The 24,736-nt window shown below is 42.9% G+C and overlaps 1 protein-coding gene across 1 annotated transcript in view; it reads right to left on the bottom strand.

Moving 5' to 3' along the window:
- lrp5 (low density lipoprotein receptor-related protein 5) overlaps nt 1-24,736 on the bottom strand; it is a 116,763-nt gene that overhangs the window by 7,838 nt on the left and 84,189 nt on the right. The window contains exons 14-28 of the mRNA XM_050072198.1: nt 20,484-20,619; nt 19,987-20,231; nt 17,633-17,817; nt 14,787-14,935; nt 14,292-14,469; nt 10,163-10,359; nt 9,602-9,807; nt 9,280-9,470; nt 6,510-6,719; nt 6,232-6,357; nt 5,593-5,829; nt 2,011-2,121; nt 1,678-1,917; nt 1,439-1,581; nt 1,217-1,314 (exon numbers count right to left, since the gene is read on the bottom strand). Coding sequence (XP_049928155.1) covers nt 1,217-1,314; nt 1,439-1,581; nt 1,678-1,917; nt 2,011-2,121; nt 5,593-5,829; nt 6,232-6,357; nt 6,510-6,719; nt 9,280-9,470; nt 9,602-9,807; nt 10,163-10,359; nt 14,292-14,469; nt 14,787-14,935; nt 17,633-17,817; nt 19,987-20,231; nt 20,484-20,619 — 2,652 coding nt within the window. The remainder of the gene's footprint in view (nt 1-1,216; nt 1,315-1,438; nt 1,582-1,677; nt 1,918-2,010; nt 2,122-5,592; nt 5,830-6,231; nt 6,358-6,509; nt 6,720-9,279; nt 9,471-9,601; nt 9,808-10,162; nt 10,360-14,291; nt 14,470-14,786; nt 14,936-17,632; nt 17,818-19,986; nt 20,232-20,483; nt 20,620-24,736) is intronic.

A 24,736-nucleotide genomic window follows, 5' to 3' on the forward strand; every position in this document is an offset into this window, starting at 1 on the left:
ATGACGTTTTTCGAAACAATTTTTTATGTCGCGGCTGCAGCACACTTGGATCACTATGGATGAGCAGTATGGAGATACTTTGTGGATTCAATTTTGTGTTCTTGGACGTTAGTCTGGGGCGCCGTCTACCATTAGGTATGCTAGCCGCTCCACCCGCCGATCTCCGCAAGGGATGTGAGGACTCTAAAACTTCCCCAGGGCCTCCGTCGGCATATGGGTGAGTAGATAATGGCTGAATTTTCATTTTTGGGTGCACTATCCCTTTAACTGTTTCTGTAATCTGAAGCATTCTCTGGCACAAGAATTTCCTTCGGAATAAATAAAGTTATATTGAATGGAACTGAATTGAATTCACGACGGACACCCTGAAAACATAATGCCTCTGGATACAGCATCGAACAGTCATAAAAAATTTAAATAAATTAACTTTCAAGGCATCAGTGTTTATTTACTGTGTCCATGGAAACAATGTTGAACGTGCGGCTTTCTCACGCAGAAAACTACGTCACTGCACAACTTCTAAATCAAGCTCAATATCTGACTTTAACTCAATAACGTCCATGATTTGGTCATGGATGTTCAGATTTGATTTAGTTATAAGGCACTTGGGTCACACAGTATATTTCTTCCATTGCTTTTGACGACATTCAGCTTGCTCTGGTCCAAACTCTCTCACGCAGTGATAACATTTTGGCTGCGCTGGCTGCTTGCTCCAAACACCATAAATAACACTCTGCTTATATGATCAATTTATTTCTAGAAATTCTTAATTTCATATTTTAGAAAATAGAACAGGGGCAATAGTCTGGAAAAAGAATATTTTTCTATACTCTCCTTTAATTTTTATGTATCCAGACCAGGAAATTACTGAAATCAATTACCATACTTTTTTACACTACATAGTCTCAATTGTGCATCATTTTAGACACATTCCTACAAAATTATGCCTCACATTTTTCGTGTCTTTTAAAAATTTAGGATTGTCACTAAAATTTAAAATAAAGTTGTGTGGAAATGAGCAAACTTTGACTGAACAGCATAGGTTTGCAATGTCCTTGCAGTGGGCTGTAAGATATTAGAAGAGATATATAGCAGGAAATATAAACGCAGCAAAGCCCAACATTAAACTAAAAATGGGCCAACCCTTGATGCAGCTTTGTCAGCTGTTTGCTGGTGAGATGGAACTGGTCTATGTGAGACAGTGAGTGTGCGTTACCTGTATGATCTGGTGGTGGACGGACTGTTGGAGGAGTAGAAGATCTCTGTGTTGTAGAGAGAGCGGTCAGTAGCTGGGGACGGAGGAGGGTTCAGGATCTACAAACAGAAAATATATGTGTTATCTGACTGTGATCAGGAAACAGCTGACAGCATGCACACAGTGTGTGTGTGTGTGTGTGTGTGTGTGTGTGTGTGTGTGTGTGTGTGTGTGTGTGTGGACCTGAGGATAGAAGGCTCCCTTGGTGGATGATGAGCTGCTGGATGAGGCTCCAGTCACGTGGTTCCTGTCATAGAGAGGGGCTCCACTGCTGCTGCTGCCCATCAGACTCACTGAACTCATCATAGACTTCCCACAGGAAATACCTGCACACAGTGATACACATTTTACTAACACCATTGCAAATGAGTCATGTTATAAGTATAACAATAACACCACTGCTGCCATGTGGCTGATCTGACCTTGGAAGGTGCCATGCTGAGAGCTGCTGGGGGCGATGAAATTGAGGGGCACATGGGGTGTACCACTGATGTACTCGTGGGGAAAAGTTCCACTGGGGCCTTTGTAGCGTCGACACACCACACGCTGACACACGAAATAAGCTCCCCCGATCACAAAGACGAGCAGGATGATGCAAATGACTGGAACGATGGTGTTAGGCCCAGTGTTAGGGATGCCACTGGAGGGGGGAGACACATACTCTGCACATGGAAAACACAAAGATACAAAGTCAGGGAAAAGTTTTCAAGTACTTAACCAGAAATACAGTATGCTGTATTTTTAAATGGTTTTACCACAGGCAAGCTCATCTGATCCGTCAGGGCAGTCAGAGTAGTTATCACACTGTTGTTTCTTTGTGATGCACTGGTTGTCACCACAGCGGAACTGGTTGGGAGGGCAGATGGCTGGAGGAGAGCAAGAAAGAGGAGGACACACAGAGATGGAGATGCTTGTCAGTTTCTTATTAATAATAAGTTCTGGTTGGATGGTATCATGTTTGAGGGAAAGCCTTCAGTTTCATTTGATTAAACAGTTATTTTTTACACCCTGCAGCTAAACAGAACCAAATTCATTTGATTATTTACACCTGTGTTTTCCTACTGTCTACCTATTATATTAAAAACATGCTTTGTCACTTTTAAAACTAGGGCTTCATTTAACAGCAGGGAAACAATACATATACTGTGCAACTGTCAACCACATATGGGTACTTCACAAACGTCAAGGCCACGCCCCTTTTTGGGTGGTAGAAAACTGATTATCTGAAAGATAGATGTCAATGCAATCTGATGTGTTTAGATTATAATTTTGACACGTTTGTATGCATTTAATTCTTGTTTTATGAATATTACTAACAGTGCTGGGGGTAACGCATTACAGTAATATATTACATTTTAGCAGTAACAAAGTAATATAGCACATTACCAACAGAATTTCAGCTAATATTATTGCATTTACACTGCTCCACTTCTGCCGACAGTGTGTCGACAGAAAAAAACATCCCCCAAAGGTTGTTGTGTGTTGTCATGTCACTACCTTATTAATTCAGCCTATGGTCACTATAGACTACATCATAGAAGGGTGTCGGTGATCAGCACATCTGGGTCATGCTGTACTGTAAGTTATCACGTTCAGTGTGTTTCCATTAATATAATGACGTACAGCATATCCCATTTTGCTTTTGTGTCTTAAAGCTGCCTGAAGGCAGCGGGGATAAGGAGCTGGCCTCTGGTACGTTTTTTCCTTATCCCGGTAATCAGCACATCTGGGTGATGTTAGTATATGTTGGATGTGTTTCCATTCACATCCTCTAAAACTGCGGATCACGCCAGCACACCATTCCATTCTTATGTATAACTCTCTCCAAGGTGCTGCTGTACCTGACCGGCACACCAGGAGCTGGCAGATGGGTTTTCCAGCTCCATACTATTAGTTTGCACTTGTCATAGTGACTGACTCACACGCCATTCTGTTTGTTGTGCTAACCTCATTATTAGTTTATTGTGTTTTATATCATAGGCCCACAAATATTTATCTATATCTCAGACATTGATCTATTCAAGGCTTTTCATGTATTTAAAAAGGTCTAGGCTATTTAATCGGTCTTTATATTCTTTTTTTTTTTTTTTTTTTTCACTTTACTACAAAGTGGTAACAACTGTATGTGAATGCATGAATGGGTCAGACCTGGTCAGCACTGGATTTGAAATGAACTGTAATAAACTGGATCTTCTGTGCTTTGATTACCTGCTGTGAAACAACATGACCCTCATCCATTTAAAATCAACAGTAGTTCCTCTGCGGCCATTTTGGTCAAAGTAACGCAAAAGTAGTGTCAAAAGTAACTTATTACTCTATACAGGGTGTAATGGTGTAAAGTCACTTATTACTTTCAAATGACAGTAACTAGTAATATGTAATATATTACATTTTGAGAGTAACCTGCCCAACACTAATTACAAATAATTACTTTGCAACCTTGCCTGAACCTGAGCATTCGAAATACCTTAATAAATTAAGGACGATCGCTGTCACGTCCGTCCAGTCTTCCCCCATCCAAGTGTATCAGTGACCCAACACAGTGGGCAGTTACTGCTTATCTGCATCATAAAATTGATATGGCCTTAAATCTTTTTTATTTTTTAGAATTTTCCTGTTTCTCTCCTGATGTGTCTTTTCCACAAGAGGTAGTGTGGCCTTGTCAATGACACAATGTAGGTCTGTATCACTTGATACAATGGACTCTAGTTTCCCGGCGCAGCGCAGGTGGCGTAGGGTGGCGAACCCCGCGCAGAGCTAGTTTCGAGCAGCCAAAAACCTCACAGGCAGGTTTCCAGAATATCAGGCACATTAACAATGCAATAAATACCCAAAAAAACACTATTCAATGCAACTATCTGCAATCAGCACATAAATGTATCTCTATATCGACTGTCCCGTCACATCTGATGTCAGATCAAAGGGGATTGGCACCGTTTGGCACGTTTGGCACGCGTAATGGAAACCCAACCTGATTTGATTAACACAGCTGCAAACTAATGAGTTCACATCCCTCTCAGCCAACCACAAACAGCCACAGCATCAGATAAGGAGTATATATTCAGCATCTGTCATCTTAGAAAAGTCAAAAGAAAAGAAACAGAGTGAGACTGCGAGAGAGAAAGAGAGAGCGCACGCGCGCACGAGAGAAACGCAACATTGATTTACAATTGTGGTGACCTCCTCCCAGGCTACCTTTGCATCATCAGCCCGTGGAGGTCTGCTCGCAGTTCTGTATATTCGGACACTGCGAGCTTGGACCTCCCAAACCAAAACATCAGTTTCCTCCTGGGAGAAGTTTGGCCGTCTGACACTGCTGCTCTTTTCTGCAATGGCGAATTGAGTAAACTCTCATTACACCTTCGTGCGGCGCATTTAAGGGCGAGGAGAGGGGCTCATTTGATTGGTGTGATGTGTGTAAAACCCACTCCACGCCTTCTCTCCTCCCTCTTTCCGACTTGCGCAGGTAGGAGGGACGGAGGTCGGAAAGAGGAGTAGCTGCGCCAGCGCGCACGGTGTGCCAAACTTGCAAAATCCACCTGGCCACACCCAGTTGGCGAAGCGCAGGTGCGCTGCGCCCCCGCCGCGCCCAGTCTGTGAAACTCGAGCCCATCATGTTAATTCTAAACTGTTTCCAGGCCTGGAAAAGACAGAAAGAAATAAACAGTTTTCCTAACTTCATAACTTTTCCAGGAATTTCAGGACCATGGGAACCCTGACCTGCATTTCTAAAAATAAGGGAAACAAGCTGAACATAAGAGGACATTTTCAGTCTTAGGCCCATCATATGGTACACAGTGTGACCATAAGTTAATTCTACTTAACGAATCTGACCATCATTGGACTGTGACAGCACTGTAGTTTTCCCCTACATGTGAGAGTCATGTTTAGGGGTGGAATGGGTTTTCGATTTTGGTTCATGCATTTGTTTATCAATTGTATGGTTATCATAAATATCTCAATACTTTTTTCTGGTGTTAGATTTCATCAGTTCTCTGCACTTTCTGGGATATGATGGTAGACATTTTTTGATTAACTTGAGGGACAGTAATCCTTTACACCTACACAGTCTGAACTTTAAGTCTGTCCTTATGAAGAGAAAACTGAAAGATGGTTAGAAAGGGAGGCTGAGAGCTCCACAGACTGTTTTAATTCTGTACTGGATAAAATAAAATCTATAAAAGTACTGTGTTTTAGGAATACTTGAATTCTGCTGATTCAGAACTTTATTTCTCTGTATTAGTCATAGAACCACAAAAGGGATGGTGTAACTGCTAAAAGGTACATGTCAACAGAGCTACTGTTCACAGTTTCAGTGTGTTCAAGTGTGAGCCTACTTTCACAATCCTGTTCATCAGAGTGATCTGCGCAGTCCGGTTCACCATTGCAGCGCCTTTGAGCATCGATGCAACCTCCTTTATCACACTGGAACTGAAAGGCTGAGCAGACGGGGCAGTTCTCTTCATCACTGCTGTCATCACATTCAGGGAAACCATCACAACGCCAAGCCATAGGAATACAGTCGATCTCTCCTGTGGAGCACGTGAACTGCTCTGTGGAGCAGGTGGGAGGCTCTGACAGTGAGAAAGAGAGAGAGAGAGAGAGAGAGAGAGAGAGAGAGAGAGAGAGAGAGGAGGCAACATATGTTCATAGTGTGGAGGAGGAGAGAAGAGGACAAAAGGACAAAGAGGGAGAAGCTGTGAGATGAAAGGTGTGAACACTGAGTTTCACAGAGACCGAAGCCTTCAGTGTGTGAGTATCCTGGCACAGTCAGACTGTCCACCTGGTGAAATGTACTCATGTGGTGTAGCCAAAAGCAGGGCAGACAGGAAATAGAGTGGTCTGGGCTGTAAACAAAAACTGCGCCAGGCCAAGGGGGCAGGTCAATTTATGACTAACAGCGATTGTGTTTCACCCATCTCCACACTGAAATGAATGGAGAGACTGCCATAACCCTTTGTGTTTTTGTTGCTTACCCCCACAGTGCAGTAGGTCCTGCAGTAACACCAGGTGCATGGGACAGGAGCAGCGAGGTGTTCCGTCACCCTTAGCAATGCAGATGTGAGAACAGCCCCCGTTGTCACGGGAACAAGGGTGGGATGCTGGAGAGGAGAAACATTCATTACATCATTACACACTTTCCTGCCAAACCACAACTCAACAAAGCTCCACGAATACAGCCTGCTGCTATAAACTACTCAGTACATGTGGCAGTAAGTAATGTTAAAAGCCAAAGCCAGAAGTCCATCCATACCAAACTCTTGCGGATCCATCTCTTCCACAGCATGGATGGAAGTCAGATATGATATCCGTCCCTGTATGCGTGTGCGTCCATCTCCAGTCAGTTTGTCCACCCTCTCTATCATCTGCTGTTGCCGGTCGATCCAGTACACATGATCTCCTAGGACTGTCAGCCCCATTGGCTGGAGAATGTTGGAATCCTGGAGGACGATGCGATTGGCTCCTGGGGGAGATGGTACAATGTTATATGTCTCTCTGCAGGTCTGCAAGATCATTCTCTGTTGTAGCCGACAGTTTAACTTCACCTAATGTATTCTTTTTGTCTAATATCTCTGTGACAGTCACATCCTCTTCTCAATCTGTCGTAAAATGGACTGCTTTAGTCCACGATTGGTCTTTTTACCATTTAACTTCATGTACAATCATTCAGTCTTTACTGCCATTACAGTACAGCACTGCTCTGATGACAAGACGTTTGTTAGCAGCTGACCTGTAATATTTACTCCAATGCCACTGCAGACACTGCTGGACTTGTTTACAGATCTCCTGTAGCAGCTCTACAGAGTGAAGTTCTTCTTTTCACTCTTTGGTAACATTACTGTAAACTTGCCCACAAATGTAGCCTTATATGGCAATTTTATGCTAAGCAATAATGCTCATGATGAAATCTCACAGAGTGCACCTCCTAATAAACAGGTGGAACTCATCAGTTTGAAACAAGCTGTTTAGGTTGTTGAGTTCAGAGAGTTTGGTGAATCCAACTCAGAACTTAACATGAGAAAAACTCATACATATCTTTGACATTTCTTGTTAATTACAGATACTGTTTGAATTTCGATGGCTGTGGTTGGATGAGCCAATGTAAATAAAACAGAGCACAATGGAACAGAGGGTTTGTTTGTATATGACCAGAGTCACTGACAGAATCTTTTTAGCCCTTGCACAGATAGACAAAACAGCTCTGCAGTCTGTGTCTGTCTGTGTTATTTGGTCTCAGTTCAACAAATAATATCAATCTGTGTGTGGAATGGCTTCAGTAAATGTCTGTTTTTGGTCATGTTTTCCATGTGGCTGCATGAGGCTATGAATAAGTCATGGGAGTCTGGGGCCTCATTACAGAAAAATATTTCAAGTGCTTGTCCTAACTTAAGTTTCCAAGATACGAAAAATCCTATCTTCCTATTTCAGAAGCAATTTTAATCTTATGGCTGTGTCCTCTCCTATTTCAAACCTCTTATCTTGTCTTAACTTAAATCCTAAATCCTTAAATCCTAAACCTAAATATAATTTTGATTCTTCCAGCTGCACCTCCTGCTCCTGTCATGCCTGTATCTATGTTCAGAATGTGCACAGACTACCTCTATCTTTGATTAGAATGTACTGGTAGGCTAGGCAAGATGGACAAGACATAATATCAACAACTCCCACTTGTCACTGGCTAGCTAGCTTTCTATTATGGACAAAATGATAGACGTTAAGTTTTAGCAATGAGGAGTCAGAGGCACTAATCATGTTGGTGGAAGAGAGGAAGCCCCACCTTTCTAGAAGCTTTCTTCTCAATTATTGAAATTAATTATTAATCCCAATTGATATGAAGCATTTATTTAAAGAGGCAACAGATAGGATTCGGGGTTTTTTTTTAGCTTGGCGCCACCTAGCGTCAGTGGTGTTGCGTCGCACTGTCGCAACGACCGTGGGGATCAGAGATAATCAATAAAATGTAGGCTGTAAAGCCACCGGTATACCTTTATGTATATGTAGAATGAGAAGGTGTGTGGACACCCAAATAAATGAGTAAAGAGACCAAGCAACAATTATCAGAAGAAAAAACAAATAGTAATGCAAATAATTATACCAGAATGTACAGTATCAGTACAAACAACAGTAGACACAGTGGAATTAAACCAATACGCACATGTAAACAGTCACGATTCTAGAATAAACGGTACCTTATGGAAACGATGCGGCCGGTTGGAGCTCAAATTGAATGGGAGACAAAGCTCAGTGTTCACTTAGCTGGTTGATGTCTGTCGATAGCTGCCTCCGTGAGAAGAGAACAGAAGGAAGGGAGGGGGGTATCACTGTCCGAGGGCTGCCGTAGAATGGCAACGAAGATGTCAGCTGACCAACACTCGCTACCCGGTCCCTGGTTACGGTGATTTGCGATGCTGGCCAGCTAGGAATTAACTAGCAGCCAGTACAGTACAGTCCTCTCTCGGCTAGCTAACATTTAGCCGTGTTACTTACTGATCCATTAGAAAGAAAGCTAGCTGGACACCGGTGTTGAAGCCTCTTTGGTCACGGAGCTCCCTCCATCTCTTGAACGCCTGACTGAGGTTTACTCTTGTTTTTCCTCTTCTTTTATCACTCTCCTTTTTGCTCTTCTTTGCCTCCTCAGACAGACGTTTTTCCACTTGTCTCCAAACTTTGTCCTTCTGCCATTGTGCTCAGGACTCAACTATCTCATGCCCAACTCCTCATAAGGACCAGCTCCAGTCCCTGAGCAAAGCAGATTTTTTTCCGCGAAATTTCGGCACCGATGGCAGAAGCTTATTACAAAGATTGCAAAGCCACTAATTAACCTATGTAAACGGTGATAGTCTGATTTTTCTGTTGCCTCTTTAAATTGAAATCATCATCATATGGTTTCAGTAGCCTTTTAGTTGTTCCCCATCTTACTGGACAAACTCATGAACAGGCAGATTCACTCACTCAATTTCATTGAATGTTTCTGGGCGTTATGTGAGCGGGCATTTGAGTTATTTCTGTTTTCAGTAACTCACCTGTCAGGTCACTACTCTCAATGCGTTTAAGGTCGGCGTCTACCCAGAATAGTTTTCCTAGTTTGTTGTCCAGAGCCAGAGCGACTGGTCTGATCAGCCCAGTGGTGAACAGAGACTCTCTCTCTGTCCCATCTAGACTGGCTCCTTCAATCTTAGCTGAGCGCTCTTGCACTGTGGTGAAATACATGTACCTGCAGAGGGAGACACAGACACAGAGGTATGCCATTAAATTCACAGATAAACAGTTCTAATCATCATTTTCTTCCACACACAGAGTACAACATATGTTCATGAAACTTATTTTGTGGAACAGTGAGCTCACCCTTTCTCGGCATTAACCACAATGGCCCGTGGCTTGTCAGTGTCGTCCTTCAGGACCACACCCACGGTGTGTCCATCCATCCTCTGGACATTGATGGTGTTGGTTGTCTCACAGGTCCAGTAAATGTGGCGACTGTAGGGGTCCAGGCTCAGGTCATGAAGCTGGTTATCTACTGGCTGAACACTGCTGCTCACTATCATGGAAGACTGGAGGCAAACACAGCAAGGTCATAAGTTCAACATTTGACTCATTCTGATAATTAGTCATGGGAAGCTTTACAAACTGCTCCCTGTCTCACTACTGCAGCAGATCTATTAATCTGCATATAACTACAGTGTTTATTTTTCTAGGAAGCTGTATGAAGTCTACCTCAACTTCAAGTTGGCCTACAGCAGAACATTATCTTTAGTGAAGGCGAGGACACATTTAGAGGACACATTTACTGTTGAGTTGATTGTATTTTTACATGATAGCAAGCAGCTGAGTTCAAGGAGATATATGTTGAAGATCTGACACTTGTGTATCAAATGCAGTCAGTGCATGCATCAGGGTGAATTTTACCATGGCTCCATCATCTCTGGCCCTGCGGATGTTCTGTCGTCCATCCAGCCAGTAGACCAGCCGGTCCAGCGGGTCGTAGCTTACAGCTCGGACATTCCTCAGGACGTGGATGGGCAGGATGATGTCAGGACTCTGCTCTCCCAAGACCATCCTGCTGATACTGGCCTTCTGACTGAAGAGCAGGAAACTAGAGGGAGCTGTAGACAGAGAGTCAGAAGGGATGCAGGGATGGATGAAGGAATGAAGAGGAGTGAGTACACGGAATGAACAATGTTCACAGGAAGGCCCAAGTTTGCTCAACACATATTGTGAAACACAAAAACCCAGGGTCAAAACACACACAAACACACATCATCCCATCAGAACAGCTGAAACCGCTCTGAATGATGGTCTCAAGAGCTGAGGAAGTGTTGACTGCCTCCACTTTTTGGAAACAACACAAGTATGCTGGCTTCCCCAGCCTCTGTGTGTGTGTGTGTGTGTGTGTGTGTGTGTGTGTGTGTGTGTGTGTGTGTGTGCTCGCACGCAGATTTTCACATAGTTTGTGTGCTGGCAGTTGAGCAAGAGGCAACTGAGGTTAATCCTTTAACCTTGTACTTCAGTCATTTCTGTTCTATTTGTTCTTGACTCCCAACCAAGCTGCTGAAAAATGAAGCCAACATGCCACAACCTGCAGTTACTCAAATGGCCACTTGAGGCTGTCTCCAGAAGCCAGTCAATCCTCATTACGGCCTATTTCCACCAGATGCGTGTTGGTTGTGTCTCCGCTCCGGCACGGCAGCGGAGCCGATAGGATTCAATTCTAGTCAATGTGTGTGTTTCCACCGGCTGCGGCTGTGCTGCGTTCCGGCTCCGTCACAGCTCCAGCAGTCCGGAGCCCTCCGCAACAGATACGCAGGACTTCTATTTTTGCCGGACGCTGGAGCACAACGCAGCAATTCAGCACAGAGCAGATCGTGCGGGGCAGGAAGTCGTGCACAGAAACACAATAAAACATCCGGTTAATTTTCAAAATAAAATACACAGTGTTCACGGCGGATCATATTTCCCTGCACTACACCTTGAAAACTACATAATGGGCAGAGACAGGCCTGAATTCAACAGGTCAGAGGTTTTCAGACGTCATTTCACCCCGTTGACACCATGGACGAGGAGATATTAATCATGGCAGTGCCCTTGCAAAATAGAGTTGGAAGAGAAATTGTTTCATGGAGAGGTGAGCGCTGGCATTAAAATGGCTTAATCCCTGCAAAAGAAAACGCAACATAAAACATTAAAAGATGTTTTAGGTTGCTAGCTCAGAGGTTATTGTTAGTGTTTCACGCACACTGCTAAAACACACTTTCACATAGCAACAGGGATTTTGAAAACAGTCTGAGATAAGCAGCCAATGACAGGCTTTATACCTACGGTCTGCATCCTGTAAGCCAGACTAATCATCACAGAAAATAAAAAAAAAAGTTTTGGTCAGTATAGCTAATTTAACCATTCATGACAACTGTACAGGGGTGATTTTTTATAAAACTCATCCATTTAAATTTTATTATGGCTTAGGAAATGGAGGCGTTACAACACCTTGTGACCAGGTGACAGACGTGGCGAAAAAACATCCAGACTCCCTGCTCATCATCCTAGCGGTTTTTAACAGAGCAAACCTCTCTCGAACGTCCCAGATACAAACAGCACATAAAATGCCCCACCAGGGACTCTAACACACTGGACCACTGCTACACAGTTAAAGGACGCTTATCGCTCTGTCCCCTGTGCAGCTTTGGGGCTCTCTGATCACTGTCTGCTCCATCTTATCCTGACCTACAGGCAGAAATTAAAAACTTCTAAGCCTGTAGTAAGGACTGTAAGGAAGTGGACTGAGGAGTCAAAGCTGGAGCTACAGGCCTGCTTTGACTGCACAGATTGGAGTGTTTTTGAAGCTGCAGCCACAGACCTAAATGAACTGACTGACACTGTGACACCTTACATGTGACATCAACTTTTGTGAGGATATGTGTGTGCAGACCAAGACAACAACAACAAACCCTCATTCACACCCAAACTCAGGCGGCTGTGCCAGGCCAAGGAGGAGGCCTACAGGAGCAAGGATAGGGCCCTGTACAAGCAGGCCAGAAACAAGCTGCCAAAAGAGATCAGGTAGCCAAGAGGGGCTACATTGAGAAGCTAAAACCCACTGCTTCTCAGTCAACGACCCTGCGTCAGTTTGGAGAGGCCTGCAGGACATTACCAACTACAGGAGACCATCCCCCTACCCTGTGGAAAACCTCTGACGAGCAGACGACCTGAACAGCTTCTACTGCAGGTTTGAAAAGGCCCTTTTCACACATTCCAACCACAGAAAGGGACTACCTGCACCCCCAGCTCCCCCTCCCCCCTCTCCTCTAACCCCCCACCTGCACTAAAGGTCTGTGAAGAGGATGTGTGTCAGCTCTTCCAGAGAGAGAAGACCAGGAAGGCTCCGGGACCTGACGGTCTGTCTCCCTCCTGCCTGAGAGTCTGCTCTGACCAGCTGGCCCCTATCTTCACTCGGGTCTTCAACCGATAGTTGGAGTTGTGTGAAGTACCCTCCTGCTTCAAACGCTCCACCATCGTCCCGGTCCCCAAGAAGCCTTCCATCACAGGATTAAATGACTACAGGCCCATCGCCCTGACATCTGTGGTCATGAAATCCTTTGAAAGACTGCTGCTGAGCCACCTGAAGGACATCACAGGCCCACTGCTGGACCCCCTGCAGTTTGCCTACCGGGCAAACAGGTTGGTGGATGATGCAGTCAACATGGGACTGCACTACATCCTGCACCACCTCGACTCCCCAGGGACAAGGATCTAGACACCGTCCGGAAAAGGCCCAGCAGAGGCTGTACTTCCCGCGATAGCTCAGGAAGCTCAACCTGTCTCAGGAACTGCTGATCATGTTCTACACAGCCATAATCCAGTCTGTTCTCTGCACATCCATCACCGTTTGGTTTGGATCTGCCACCAAACTGGACAGGAACAGACTGAAAAGGACAATCAGGTGTGTAGAGAGGAGTACTGGGACTGATCTTCCCTCCATCGAGGACCTGTACAGGTCAAGGGTCAGGAAACGGGCAGGAAACATCACTGTAGACACCCTGGACACAATCTGTTTAAACTCCTCCCCTCCGGTAGGCGCTACAGAGCACTGTTAGCCAAAACCACCCCTCACAAAGACAGTTTCTTCCCCCAGGCTGTCACTCTGATGAGCTCATAAAGGGTCACAGAGTGGCAGATCAAACAACACTGCTTCCTTGTTTATTGTATATATTCAAAAATAATTAAATTATTTTTTATATTTAATGTATAGTTGTATATTTTTTGTATATTGTATATTACAGTATAGAGCAAGTCTACCGGAGTCAAATTCCTTGTATGTACACACGTACTTGGCGAATAAAGCTGATTCTGATTCTGATTAAAGACGCTTTGAGTGACAGTTTGTCTGTGAGGTGCCACAGTCTATGGGTCAGATCCACCCAACTCCACCCTCTCGATCACACATGGTCACTTCTCATGCCAAAAAATCTAGATGGCGACAGCCAAAATGCCAAAAAACATGAATCCACGAACCAATGGGTGGCATCACGGTGGTTATGTCCGTTATTTCTACACAGTAGATGCTCCCGACTACAGCTGCATGGCAGCAGAAAGGCAGGGACAAGGTCCATCACTGGGCTAACACACAATCACTCACACACAAAAAATTCCAGCCATCTCACTGTTGATGTTTTTTGCAATTCAACTGTGAACTGAATCTTTACAGCAACTCAAAAGAGGTGAAATAATTTAATGTTTTAAATACAACAGCCAATTTCAAGGATGTTCTACAATCAGTCATTCAACAGCAGCAGAGTGGTGAGTCTGACATGACTGCTGTTGTCCTGACGCAATAAGTGTTAATTTATCAGAGAATGGCAGCAGTCGCTTGTCCATTACTTGCTTTGATTTTAGAAAAGCAGTACTGTATTTAAATGCCATGTTGAAGAACATCTCAACTATACTCATTAAAAGGATGGGATGTTTCTCATTTGTTTCAAAAACCAGTCCTGGGATTCATCCTTTGATTGTCAGACATACTAGTGTTTCTCTCTGTACTTACAGCTACAGTTTCGTCCATCGGGGTTTAAAGTGTAGTGGGAGGCACAGCGGCACTGGGCACCAGCAGGCGTGGCAAGGCAAAGATGAGCACAGTTGCCGTTGTTATGGGAGCACTCGTTGGTACCCTCCTGACGGGAGGAGTGGAACACCAGAATGTCCAGCATCAGCTCAAGCTGGCCCTGGGGACACAGTGATGTCACGGCAAAAAAGATCAATCAGTCAATCAATCAATTTTATTTATAAAGCCCAATATCACAAATCACAATTTTCCTCAGAGGGCTTTACAGCATACAACATCCCTCTGTCCAGTATCTCTGGACTGGATTGATATTTCAAGCAAATGTTTAATGATCATTTTAATGCCAAAAATACAAAGTATCAAGTGTCTCCCCCAGATTTTAATGAAAGTCTCTAAAAGAACAAATTAGGAGCACAATAAAAGTAGAAATCAAACATACTGGTTATTGAAGTTGCTTACAGTCGCCTGTTCCCATACCTGCAGCACCACAGTGCGGTTGAGTCCGCTGCGTTTGTCTGCTCGTTCAATACTGCGCAGGTTAAAATCTGTCCAGTAGATAAAATCTCGGTACTGAGTCAGACCGAAGGGGTGAGGGAGGTCGTCTACGATGATCTCCCTCTGAAGGCCTACACAAGATATAACAGAGGTCAAAAACATCAAGAGAATTACTGGTACTGATAAAAGTTTAGGATACATGTGGCATCATGTGTTGTGCAGAGTCAGATTCACTCTGCTGAGAGATGGCCTGATGGTGGCACTAGAGGAAAGGTCATGAAGTCTCCAAAATCAATAAGTTTCTAATTTCGTTTGGTGTGAGAATGTGAACAGCAAATCTCATGCAAATCCAGCTATTAGTTAGAGATTAGTCTGACAAAGATCAACCGACACATAAACAGTAAATAACCTGCACTCATCGGTGGAGCTGAGAATTATAACTAGAAAGTCTTGAGAATGTATTAGTTTTATTTCCCTCTGTCTCTGAAGATAAATGGAGATATCTCTGGTTGATAATCATTTTCTGGAAATTATTTCCACAACATCAGCAGCAAATACCCAGTGGTTGTGCAACAAAAATATACCATTAAATGGATCTCAGTGATGCCTATATTGCAGAGTACATAATGTATTTGATGAACGGATTTCCACTGTGCATCACATATTGCAATTTAACAATTTAGCAATCTTGTTTTGACCAAATAATCTTATCTCAAGGTTCACTAAGGCTAGTGACTGGACCTTAAATCTTTTTTAAACTACTATGTCCAAGGTCACAAATATACTTCCACCCTCAATTCAGCAATGTAATCAATAACCAGGTTCATGCAGTATGTTAAAGACACAGTCAAATAACAAATACAAGTTTGTGTCAATTGTTTAACTATCTCTTGTTTTAGCAACTAGCTCACACTGCCTATCATATAAAACTGCAGTTGACAGTTTGCCAAGGTTGTAGTAGCTAGCAGAGAGATATCATGGGTCAGAGGTGTGTGTTTGAATATGAACAAGCAAAACCTCTGTTGACAGAGCATGGTCTAATTTATGAATTTCATCCTCATCCTCATCATAGGAAGGACCCTATCCAACAAAGCAGGTGACGGAGGAGTGGGTTGAGGTCAACAGTCCTCTACACAGCTTCATACTGCACCTCTGTATTTGCTAAGCATCGCCCACTTTTGAGGGTTTCCTATCAAAATGGTTGATGAGTTTTAAACCACATGGTTAGAAGGAGATGAGGTCAGCAAATGCAAACTTGTGGCCACAGAAACATGAAAAACTAGAATTACCGCCTCATGTTTGTATGCCTCCACAAACTAGTTGGGTTAGTTTACATCCATGTGTGTCCAGACTTATATGTAGCCATGACAGTAGACAATTCCTCAAATATGGGAGGAATATGCTGCAAAGAAGCTACAAATTATAAAACATGGATGATTCAAACACCCAGCAGCACAGAAGTTCTATACAAGCAGCACAGGTCGATTAGTGTCACCAATTCAGTATCTGACCAAATGTCTCCTCTTCTGTTCCTAATGGCCAGAAAACTGTTTTTGCAGAACAATATGATGTCACAGTGAAGTTGCATATTAAAAGTCATTACTTCATAATTTTATCCTATTAGACATGAAGATTTTGTCATAATTGACATATAAATTCTTGAGCTATGGCCAAAAACATATTTTGTGAGGTCACAGTGACCTTTGACACCAAAATCTTTATCAGTTCATTCTTGTGTCCAAGTGGACGTTTGTGCCAAACTTGAAGAAATCCCCTTAAGGTGTACTTTTTTTTTTTTTTTTTTTTTTGAAAGGGACAGTACACATTAATGAACATCAGTATGTGAGTACATGTGTAAATGTGTCGGAGTTAGCAAGCCTGCTAATTTACATCCGTAGTCCCTTGGCAGGTAATAGACAGACAGACACATAGGAGGTAGACGAGAAAAAAAGAAGGAATAATAATAATAACAGTACACAAGGAGTTCACATTAAAATACCCATTCATACATAGACATAAAGTGCAGTGTGGATTGGTGTGGGATACTTGAGATATCCCATTCATGAGATCAAGACGAAGAAGGTCACGGTGACCTTGACCTCTGACCACCAAAATGTAATCACTTCATCCTGTGTTCATATTGTGTTCACAGTAATGGTACAGAGAGACAGACAGACAACTCGAAAACAAAATGCCTCCGGCCACAGCTATCACCGGTGCAGTGGCATAAAAATAGAGCCAATCACATGATGACTGCAGGTCATGTTGTATTTTGTGGTGGTGATGAGGCAATGAAAAAAAATGTCAGAAAGATGTTGCCAGCCTGCGTACACTGCTGTAACTGAAGCCAAATCTGGGGCTCATTTTTGGTCACAAACTCATCTTTGTCTAAATGAATGCTTGCATGTTAAACAAACTATTATATTTTATTTAGTTTGGAGTATATTTGGAGCATGTTTGCTTGATTGGGTTTCTCATAGCTCTTAACTTCATCTCAAAATTTAACACCCATCACACAACTATATGTTTCAAGACTTAATGATCATAAATTTTGAATATCAAATTTTTTAAAGGATTTTTAAGGATCTGTAGGAACCATGACTGTAATAAATATATTTTGCTACCAATTATTTGATTAGGTTCATTTTAATGTGTGCTTTCAGTGTGCAATGAGGATTACCCTACTCACACAACCAACACCCACCATTTAGTTAGTGTGAGTGTTTTTTTTTTTTTTAGGTGGAAATTTTATGTTATGAAATGAGCCATAAGCCTATTGATGTACAAAGAATATTAGGATAGCTTAGAGTATGTTTTTGTGTCCAAACCTTGCATGTTGGTGCTTTCGATCATGCATGTGTCCAAGTCGGTCCAGTATAGTCGATGGTCTACGTAGTCAATGGTCAGTCCGTTGGCCCGGCCCACTTTATCCACCAGCGTTGTGATGGTGCTGCCATCCATGTAGGCTCTGGCTATACGAGGTCGACCACCCCACTCTGTCCAGTACATGTAGCTGTGGAGACAAAACACTGTTTCAGCCCGGGACACACACGCCTAAACTATCCATCTCTGTATGTGACAGAGTTATCAGAGAGTTACGGTAGGTTCCCTAAAATCAGTTTATTTGGGGTTTTTTTGGATAAAATATTTACGTAGGTGGTTCATCTATTCCAGACTGAGAACCTGTTTCCATTTTGTAACATTTGTTTTGTTAAGTTCTGTGAAAGCAGACAACTGTGCTGTTGTCTTTATTAATGTGTGAGCATGGCTATGTGATCATTAAATGACATCAGGTGCCTCCAGGCGTGCGTGCTGACAGCTCTGCACCATGACATCATCAAGATACCACCAAGTGAGTGACATGTGTTAGGGAATTTGACACGCTGGCACAGGTACTTAACACCCACACAAACACACACAGGGGCAAATCAGAGTGTCTGGGGGTGGTTTGGCCTGAGATGAACGGTGATTAACAAACAGGTTTAATAGCATCATCCCTCTCAGCTGGAGGTTATGGGTGAAAAGAGGCAGGATGCTGGCTGTTGTACCCACATACCAGCACAATGACATCACTACACTCTCACTACCTCAGACAGAGTGAAGAAGCACGCTACATGAAGTCATTGGCACCAACTCACACCCTTGAAAGAAGCGGCCCTTCAGCATAATACAGGTGTCTGACAATGAATCACCTCCACAGGGCTGCTCCACTAACTGTTCTATCAAATGTTCAGCTGTTCGAAGCGGGCCACATGCGGCCCAGAAGCAACCTCCGAGTGGCCTGAACAGGGATGGGTACTGAGGCCTGGTATTTAACCGCCCGGGGCAAAATTAATCAAGACCATAATAATAATAATAAGCTCCAACATTATTGGTTCTTTTATCGTTACTTTTTAAAGGTTTGGTTTCATGTATCATCATGCTGCAGCCTCTCTCCTGCCCTCTGCATGTCAGGGCTGACCCCCTCCATACACGCGCAGATACATAGACACACAGACACAGAGAGAGAGAGAGAGAGAGAGAGAGAGAGACAGAGAGACAGAGAGAGAGAGAAAGAAAGCGAGCCAAACACGCAAAGTGAAGTCAGGCAACAAGAGAGGCTGCTGTGCAGATGAAGGAAATATAACTTCAAGAATACGACATTGACGACAACTACGCTTGTTACTGTAAGTACAATACAACCTCTCCCAGTAAAACACCAATTCTTTATCAATACGTGTGTTCAGCATGTGCAAAGCCATATTTCAGTCTGCTCTGTCCACAGTCTCATTCACCGCTATTGTGGTTTACGATTGTGGTCTACACAAGCACATCGTGCTAACGGCTAACAGCAAATTGTTAAAAACAAACTAAAATGAAAGCTGTCTGTATGTAGTAGAAGTAGGAGTAGTAGAAGTATCACATAATCTGAAAATGTACCTGAGGCAGCCAAAATGCAGACAAAATGTAGCCGAGGCAGCCAACCTGTAGACAGTAAGTCTCCTCAGTAGAGGGGGGGCAGAGAGCAGGCTGAATGACTGATACTGATGTCTGTGTTCTTCATGCTAAGATAACATTATTTTTTTTCACCCAGTATTGTGATGGCAGGAAGAATATTTATTTTATTAACATGTTAGATTTGTTTACAGTGAGATATTATTGAGTTTATATAGTGACTTTGTTGTTGCAGACTTGACTGTTGCTGCCAGACTGTATAAAACTATATCCTGTGTATTTGACCTAAAAGGAAAACTTCAAGAGGTGAGGTGTGTGCATGTGTGCATGTGTGTGTGTGTGTGTGTGTGTGTCAAGGAGAGAGGGGAGAGGGAGATGCCAGTGGAGAGACAGACTGTGTTATTAGTTACTGTAGTTAGTGTTTCTGCATTATGTTGAGGAGGGATATGTATATATGTCTACGTATATATATAAACCCAAAAAAAAGCAGATTGATAGGTTGCTGAAAATGTGGCCCATCCACATTTTCTAATCTTATAATTCGGCCTAATGGAACTTGTAATTGACTAACCCTGCCATACACTGTACTTCATACACTTAATACTTCATGTTGGAGCAATGACAGCATGTCAGAAATATATCAGGGAAGTAAAATGACCAAGCTGTAGGTTTGTGAGGTTTTTCATAATTTAGCAAATTTTACCAATATGTCAACCAGATTTTTAAATTGTGTAGTTTCCATTCTCACCCATTGGCTGGGTCCAGTGCTAATGATCGTGGGTTGTCCAGTGATCGTGGGTTGTCAAGATCCTTACAGACCAGAACCTGCCGGTACTGGCCGTCCAGCCGGGCCACCTCGATGCGGTTCGTGCCTGTATCAGCCCAGTAGATGTTTCGACCCATCCAGTCAACTGCCATGCCCTCTGGGTAGTCCAGTCCGAACTCAATGACATGTTCTACAGAGCTGCCATTCATATACGCTCTGCTGATTGTCTGAGAGGCACAGAAATTCAAAGTCATGAAATGACCAAAAAACCCTTAAATAAGGAATCAGGTCAGATAAAATAAACAATACAGTGCCTACATGTATTCTGACTGAATTATTTCACATACTTTTTTTTTTTACAGAAGTACACATATACAACCCTACTTATTTTATATAATGTTTTTTTTAAATCAAAGTGTGTTTCTGAAACAACATAAATTCCAACTCAGACTCCAATAAATTTCCACTGCTCAGCCTACCTTGGCTTGTATGTCTGTCCAGTATATTCTCCTTTCAGAGACATCAAAGTCGAGAGCAGAGGCCTCTTTAACTCCTGTCAGAGGGATGGCCACATCATTGCTGTTGGTACCCAAAGAGATACTCCGGATGTTGTCCCTGAGTAAAAAATAGCATTTTGCAAATTTAATGTAGATCAGGACCTCACCAATTCATTATGTTTTCACACACAATCATTGATGTTCAGAGTCATGAAAGGCAGGGCTATAGTCAAGACCGCTTGCACTGAGACTGAGAAGTCCAAGCTTAAGCAGTTTTGAGATCGAGTCGAAACAGGCTTGAAACTAAGTCAAGACTGACACAATGAAAAATTTAAAGAAACAAAATGAATTCTGACTTAGCTATGATGACAAAAATGTAACACAACGTCTACACAGGAGGAGTAGTGCGAGTCGCATGTCTGCTGCTGCAGACAGCAGCTGTCTGTGTCTACACAGAATGTGTTCAGGCACCATACTGAGTGTAGCTCACATGGATTTGGCCCAGCCCACAATCACTATTGTTACATGTGTAAAACATAGGTAAAAAGAAGTGACCTATTGTTCTCATTTTCAGGTTCATATTTGTATTTAAGGTTCCTACAAGAAAATCTTTACTTTCATGGTAAAAAAAAACCTTTATTTTCCTTATACTGTCTGTGCTGAAACACCTGTTTTCACCCTCTGACATTCTTTTAAGCGCCTGTCTCTTTAAGTCCGACTCCCGAAAAACCCCAGTCTGCTCTAATTGGTCAACGTCTTCCACATCTCAGCATCTCTGCACCATCATTTCAGCAGGGGGTGACTGTCATGGAGAATAGCAGCATTTTCTGTTATGAAAAATCCCCAATAAAAGCTTCTACCGCACAGGTTTCAGCAGAAATATGATCCGAAATCAACATCAGCAACATGTTTCCAAGGTTAGCATGTAGTGTAGTTACATGTACGTTAAAAGTGTATTTTCAAAAGCGAAGTGACTGTAAAGGAGAAAGCTGCATTTTTTTAACAGTGAAAAATCCCCCATTAAAGCTTCAAAATACAACTAGCCATGTTCCAACAGGAATCTGATCTGAAATCAGGGAGAAATGTACAACACCGGCAACCAAGATTACATGTTTTCCTGACGTTAGCATGTAGCTTCATGTAGCAGTGTATGCTACATAATGTAAACACTTGGAGCAGATGGCCATATAAAGAAATCGGGCACATTATGACATCATACTGTAGCCAGAGTAGAAAAACTGTTGGAAACAGAGTGTTCGGAAAAGAAGGAAACCTGAGGCTTTTGCTCACAGGCGTTACTTTTACATAAGTTTGCCTCATTATTTGAAATTTTGGCCAAGTTTAATATAAACATCCTTCACCGTAACACTATATATGACACAAAATACAGTACAGCAGAACAGGTCCCCTTAATAATGTACATGTAAACTTCAAGCTGGTAGGCGGTCTGTGTTGATAACTTGATTGATTAAAATAAAAGCATATCCATTCCGCCAGACATGCATGAGACAAACAACAGAAAAACATGTATGCCTGTGCAGACAAGTTGCAATGGTCAGGACCACTGGCACAGGCACCAGAGACTGAAAGTGGACTGGAGTAAAACAGCTTTGCTTAGAGGTAAGTGCATGGAATATATACTTCAAACAGGTCTACAGGAGCATTAGCACAATAAGCAGGTCTTTTTAGCAGGGATAAACAATATTGGATTTTTTGCCGATGCTTATAACACGTTTGGCTGATAAGAATATATGCATATATTATGGAAAACTATATAACTTTCTTCCCCCAATCCTCTGACTGAATATACCTCTGTATCTGTAGCCTTCTTGCATCTAGCTAGCTACTTTAGCAGCTTTTAACTAGTGTGGACATAAGCTCGCTAGCTGTTAGCTAACTTAGCAGCTGAGTTTATGTCGGTCTGCAGATGAAGAGAGGATAACGCTACATCAGAAGAGGATAATACAGCGCTGCAGGACTCATCCTTGGACATTGTGGGGTTTTTTGGCTTCAGCCTCTGGATGTATAACTGTTTTTTTCTGTGAAGGATCTTGTTAGGCAGTGGACTCTGACTACTGTGGTCAGGACGGCGCAGTGTCTACAGTTACTGAACTCTGAATGCACAGATTCACTCCTCTGAGCTCCAGCGTACATACTACATAGACTTTCACAGACTGTAACGGTAACACATCTGTAGGCCCAGCTGTTTTATTGTTAAATATGTTTTATTCATTACAGTTTTGTTAATACACTGAAATGATAAACTTATTTGGGTGTCTGATTTCTTAATGGTGATTGTGAATATTATCTTCACACAGGGGTATCAGCGTTTCATATTATATTATAATGCTAAGTCCTTTTGCACCAGAATGTTAGTAACCAAATCATAAGCACTTAAGACATGTTATTTTTGGTTAATGGCCCTTTCATCGTCATTTACAAGCATGTCAGAGTTATCTTTTCTGCTTTGTTGCTCTGGTGGTGATTAACAAGTAACAAGCTGACTGTGAAAGCGTTACACGGGGTTTTATCATGTTTATCTGGAATGAGAGTGACATGGTGTGGTGCGGCTGGCCATCTGCTGCTGCTGCTGCTTTGGTTGGTGTTTTTGTTGTTTCTAACCCATGGCACTATACAGATCGAGTCTCTGCTGGTGTATGATCGCCAATTCCTGTTGGATCTTTGACATAATGTCAGAGATCTAGATGCATTTGATCATGGTGGACAGAAAACTTTGCCCCCGCTCCTGGCGGGAATCCCTAATCACCTTTACCAGGCCTCGGCCCTACCCTCCTGGCGGATCATACGCCTGTATTATTCGAAGTTGGTTTCTCATGTGTTGCAGTTAAATCTTGTGCTTCTGCTTGGTGCCGTCTGACTTTTAATCCTTTCACTGCCGGTCAGTTCTCTGCTGCGTTCGACCAGCTCTTTGTCCCCTCTGACTCAACATCTGTTGACACGGAGGAGCTCAGTTCCTGGTGTCACTCCTCCTGCCGAAACATACTGGACTCTGTAGCTTCATTAAAAACTGTGCAGCCTACAGCTAAACCTGAGCCCTGGTTCAACGACAGAACTCACGCAGCCAGACAGGAGTGAAGCTGAACGCAGGTGGGAGAAGGGCAAGCTGCAGGTTTCTTTCCAAATCCTAAAGGACTGTTGGTGCCGTTACCAAAATACTGTTGAAGAGGCCAAAAGAGAACACTTGTCCAACATTATTGTGTCTAATCATCACAACCCGCGTGTGTTATTCAAAACTATTGACTCTGTTCTTAATGCTTCACAGTCTGTCTGCATGGAAGCATCCCCTGAAATGTGCAATAGCTTCCTGCACTTTTTCAGTGACAAGGTTGTTACCACAAGGGCTTTTATCTTAACTCCTGCCTCTGACCCCTCTGTCTCTGCTCCTAGCTCGGCTGTGTTTGATAAGTTTGAGCTGTGACTCTGTAGTTTTTAGAAGACGTGGTTGGCCATATTAAGCCATCAGGTTCTCCGGGTGACGCTGTCCCTCCTCACTTTTTCAAAAAAGGTTTTCCCTGGTATAGGACAGTCAGTTCTGGCCATTATTAACAGCAGTCTGTCTTCTGGTGTTGTCCCCCTAAGTTTTAAACATGCACTATGCTGGCCAATTTCAGGCCCATCTCCAAGCTGCCTTTTATCTCAAAAATCCTGGAGAAAGCTGTTCATGCTCAGTTAAGGTTCTTTATGGATGAGCGTGATATCCTGGAGGTCTTTCAATCTGGTTTTAAAACACTGCATAGCACAGAGTGCACAATATTAAGAGTTTCTAATTACATCCTCCTGGCTAATGACTCTGGCGACTATGTGATTCTTGTTCTGCTGGACCTAACAGCAGCCTTTGATACTGTGGACCACAATATCTTAATGGCGCGGTTACGGCACCTAGTGGGCATTTGTGGTAGTGCTCTGGAGTGGGTTAGGTCTTATCTGGCAGACAGAATTATGTGTGTAAGCATTAGTGGTTCTGTGTCCTGCTCTGCTCCTCTGTCATATGGGGTTCCACAGGGTTCAATTTTAGGGCCCCTGCTTTTCTCACTCTATTTGCTGCCTCTGGGTTCCATCCTTAGAAAGTGTGGTATTTTTTTCCATTGTTATGCTGACGATAGTCAGATATATGTGCCGTTGAAGAAGAAAGATGCTTTCTCACCACTTCTGTTACGTCTCGAAGACATTAAAGTCTGGATGGCCCTGAACTTTTTAAATTTTAATGAAAAGAA

The sequence above is a fragment of the Epinephelus moara genome, chromosome 20 (genome assembly GCF_006386435.1).
Source record: "Epinephelus moara isolate mb chromosome 20, YSFRI_EMoa_1.0, whole genome shotgun sequence".
Taxonomy (NCBI): domain Eukaryota; kingdom Metazoa; phylum Chordata; class Actinopteri; order Perciformes; family Serranidae; genus Epinephelus; species Epinephelus moara.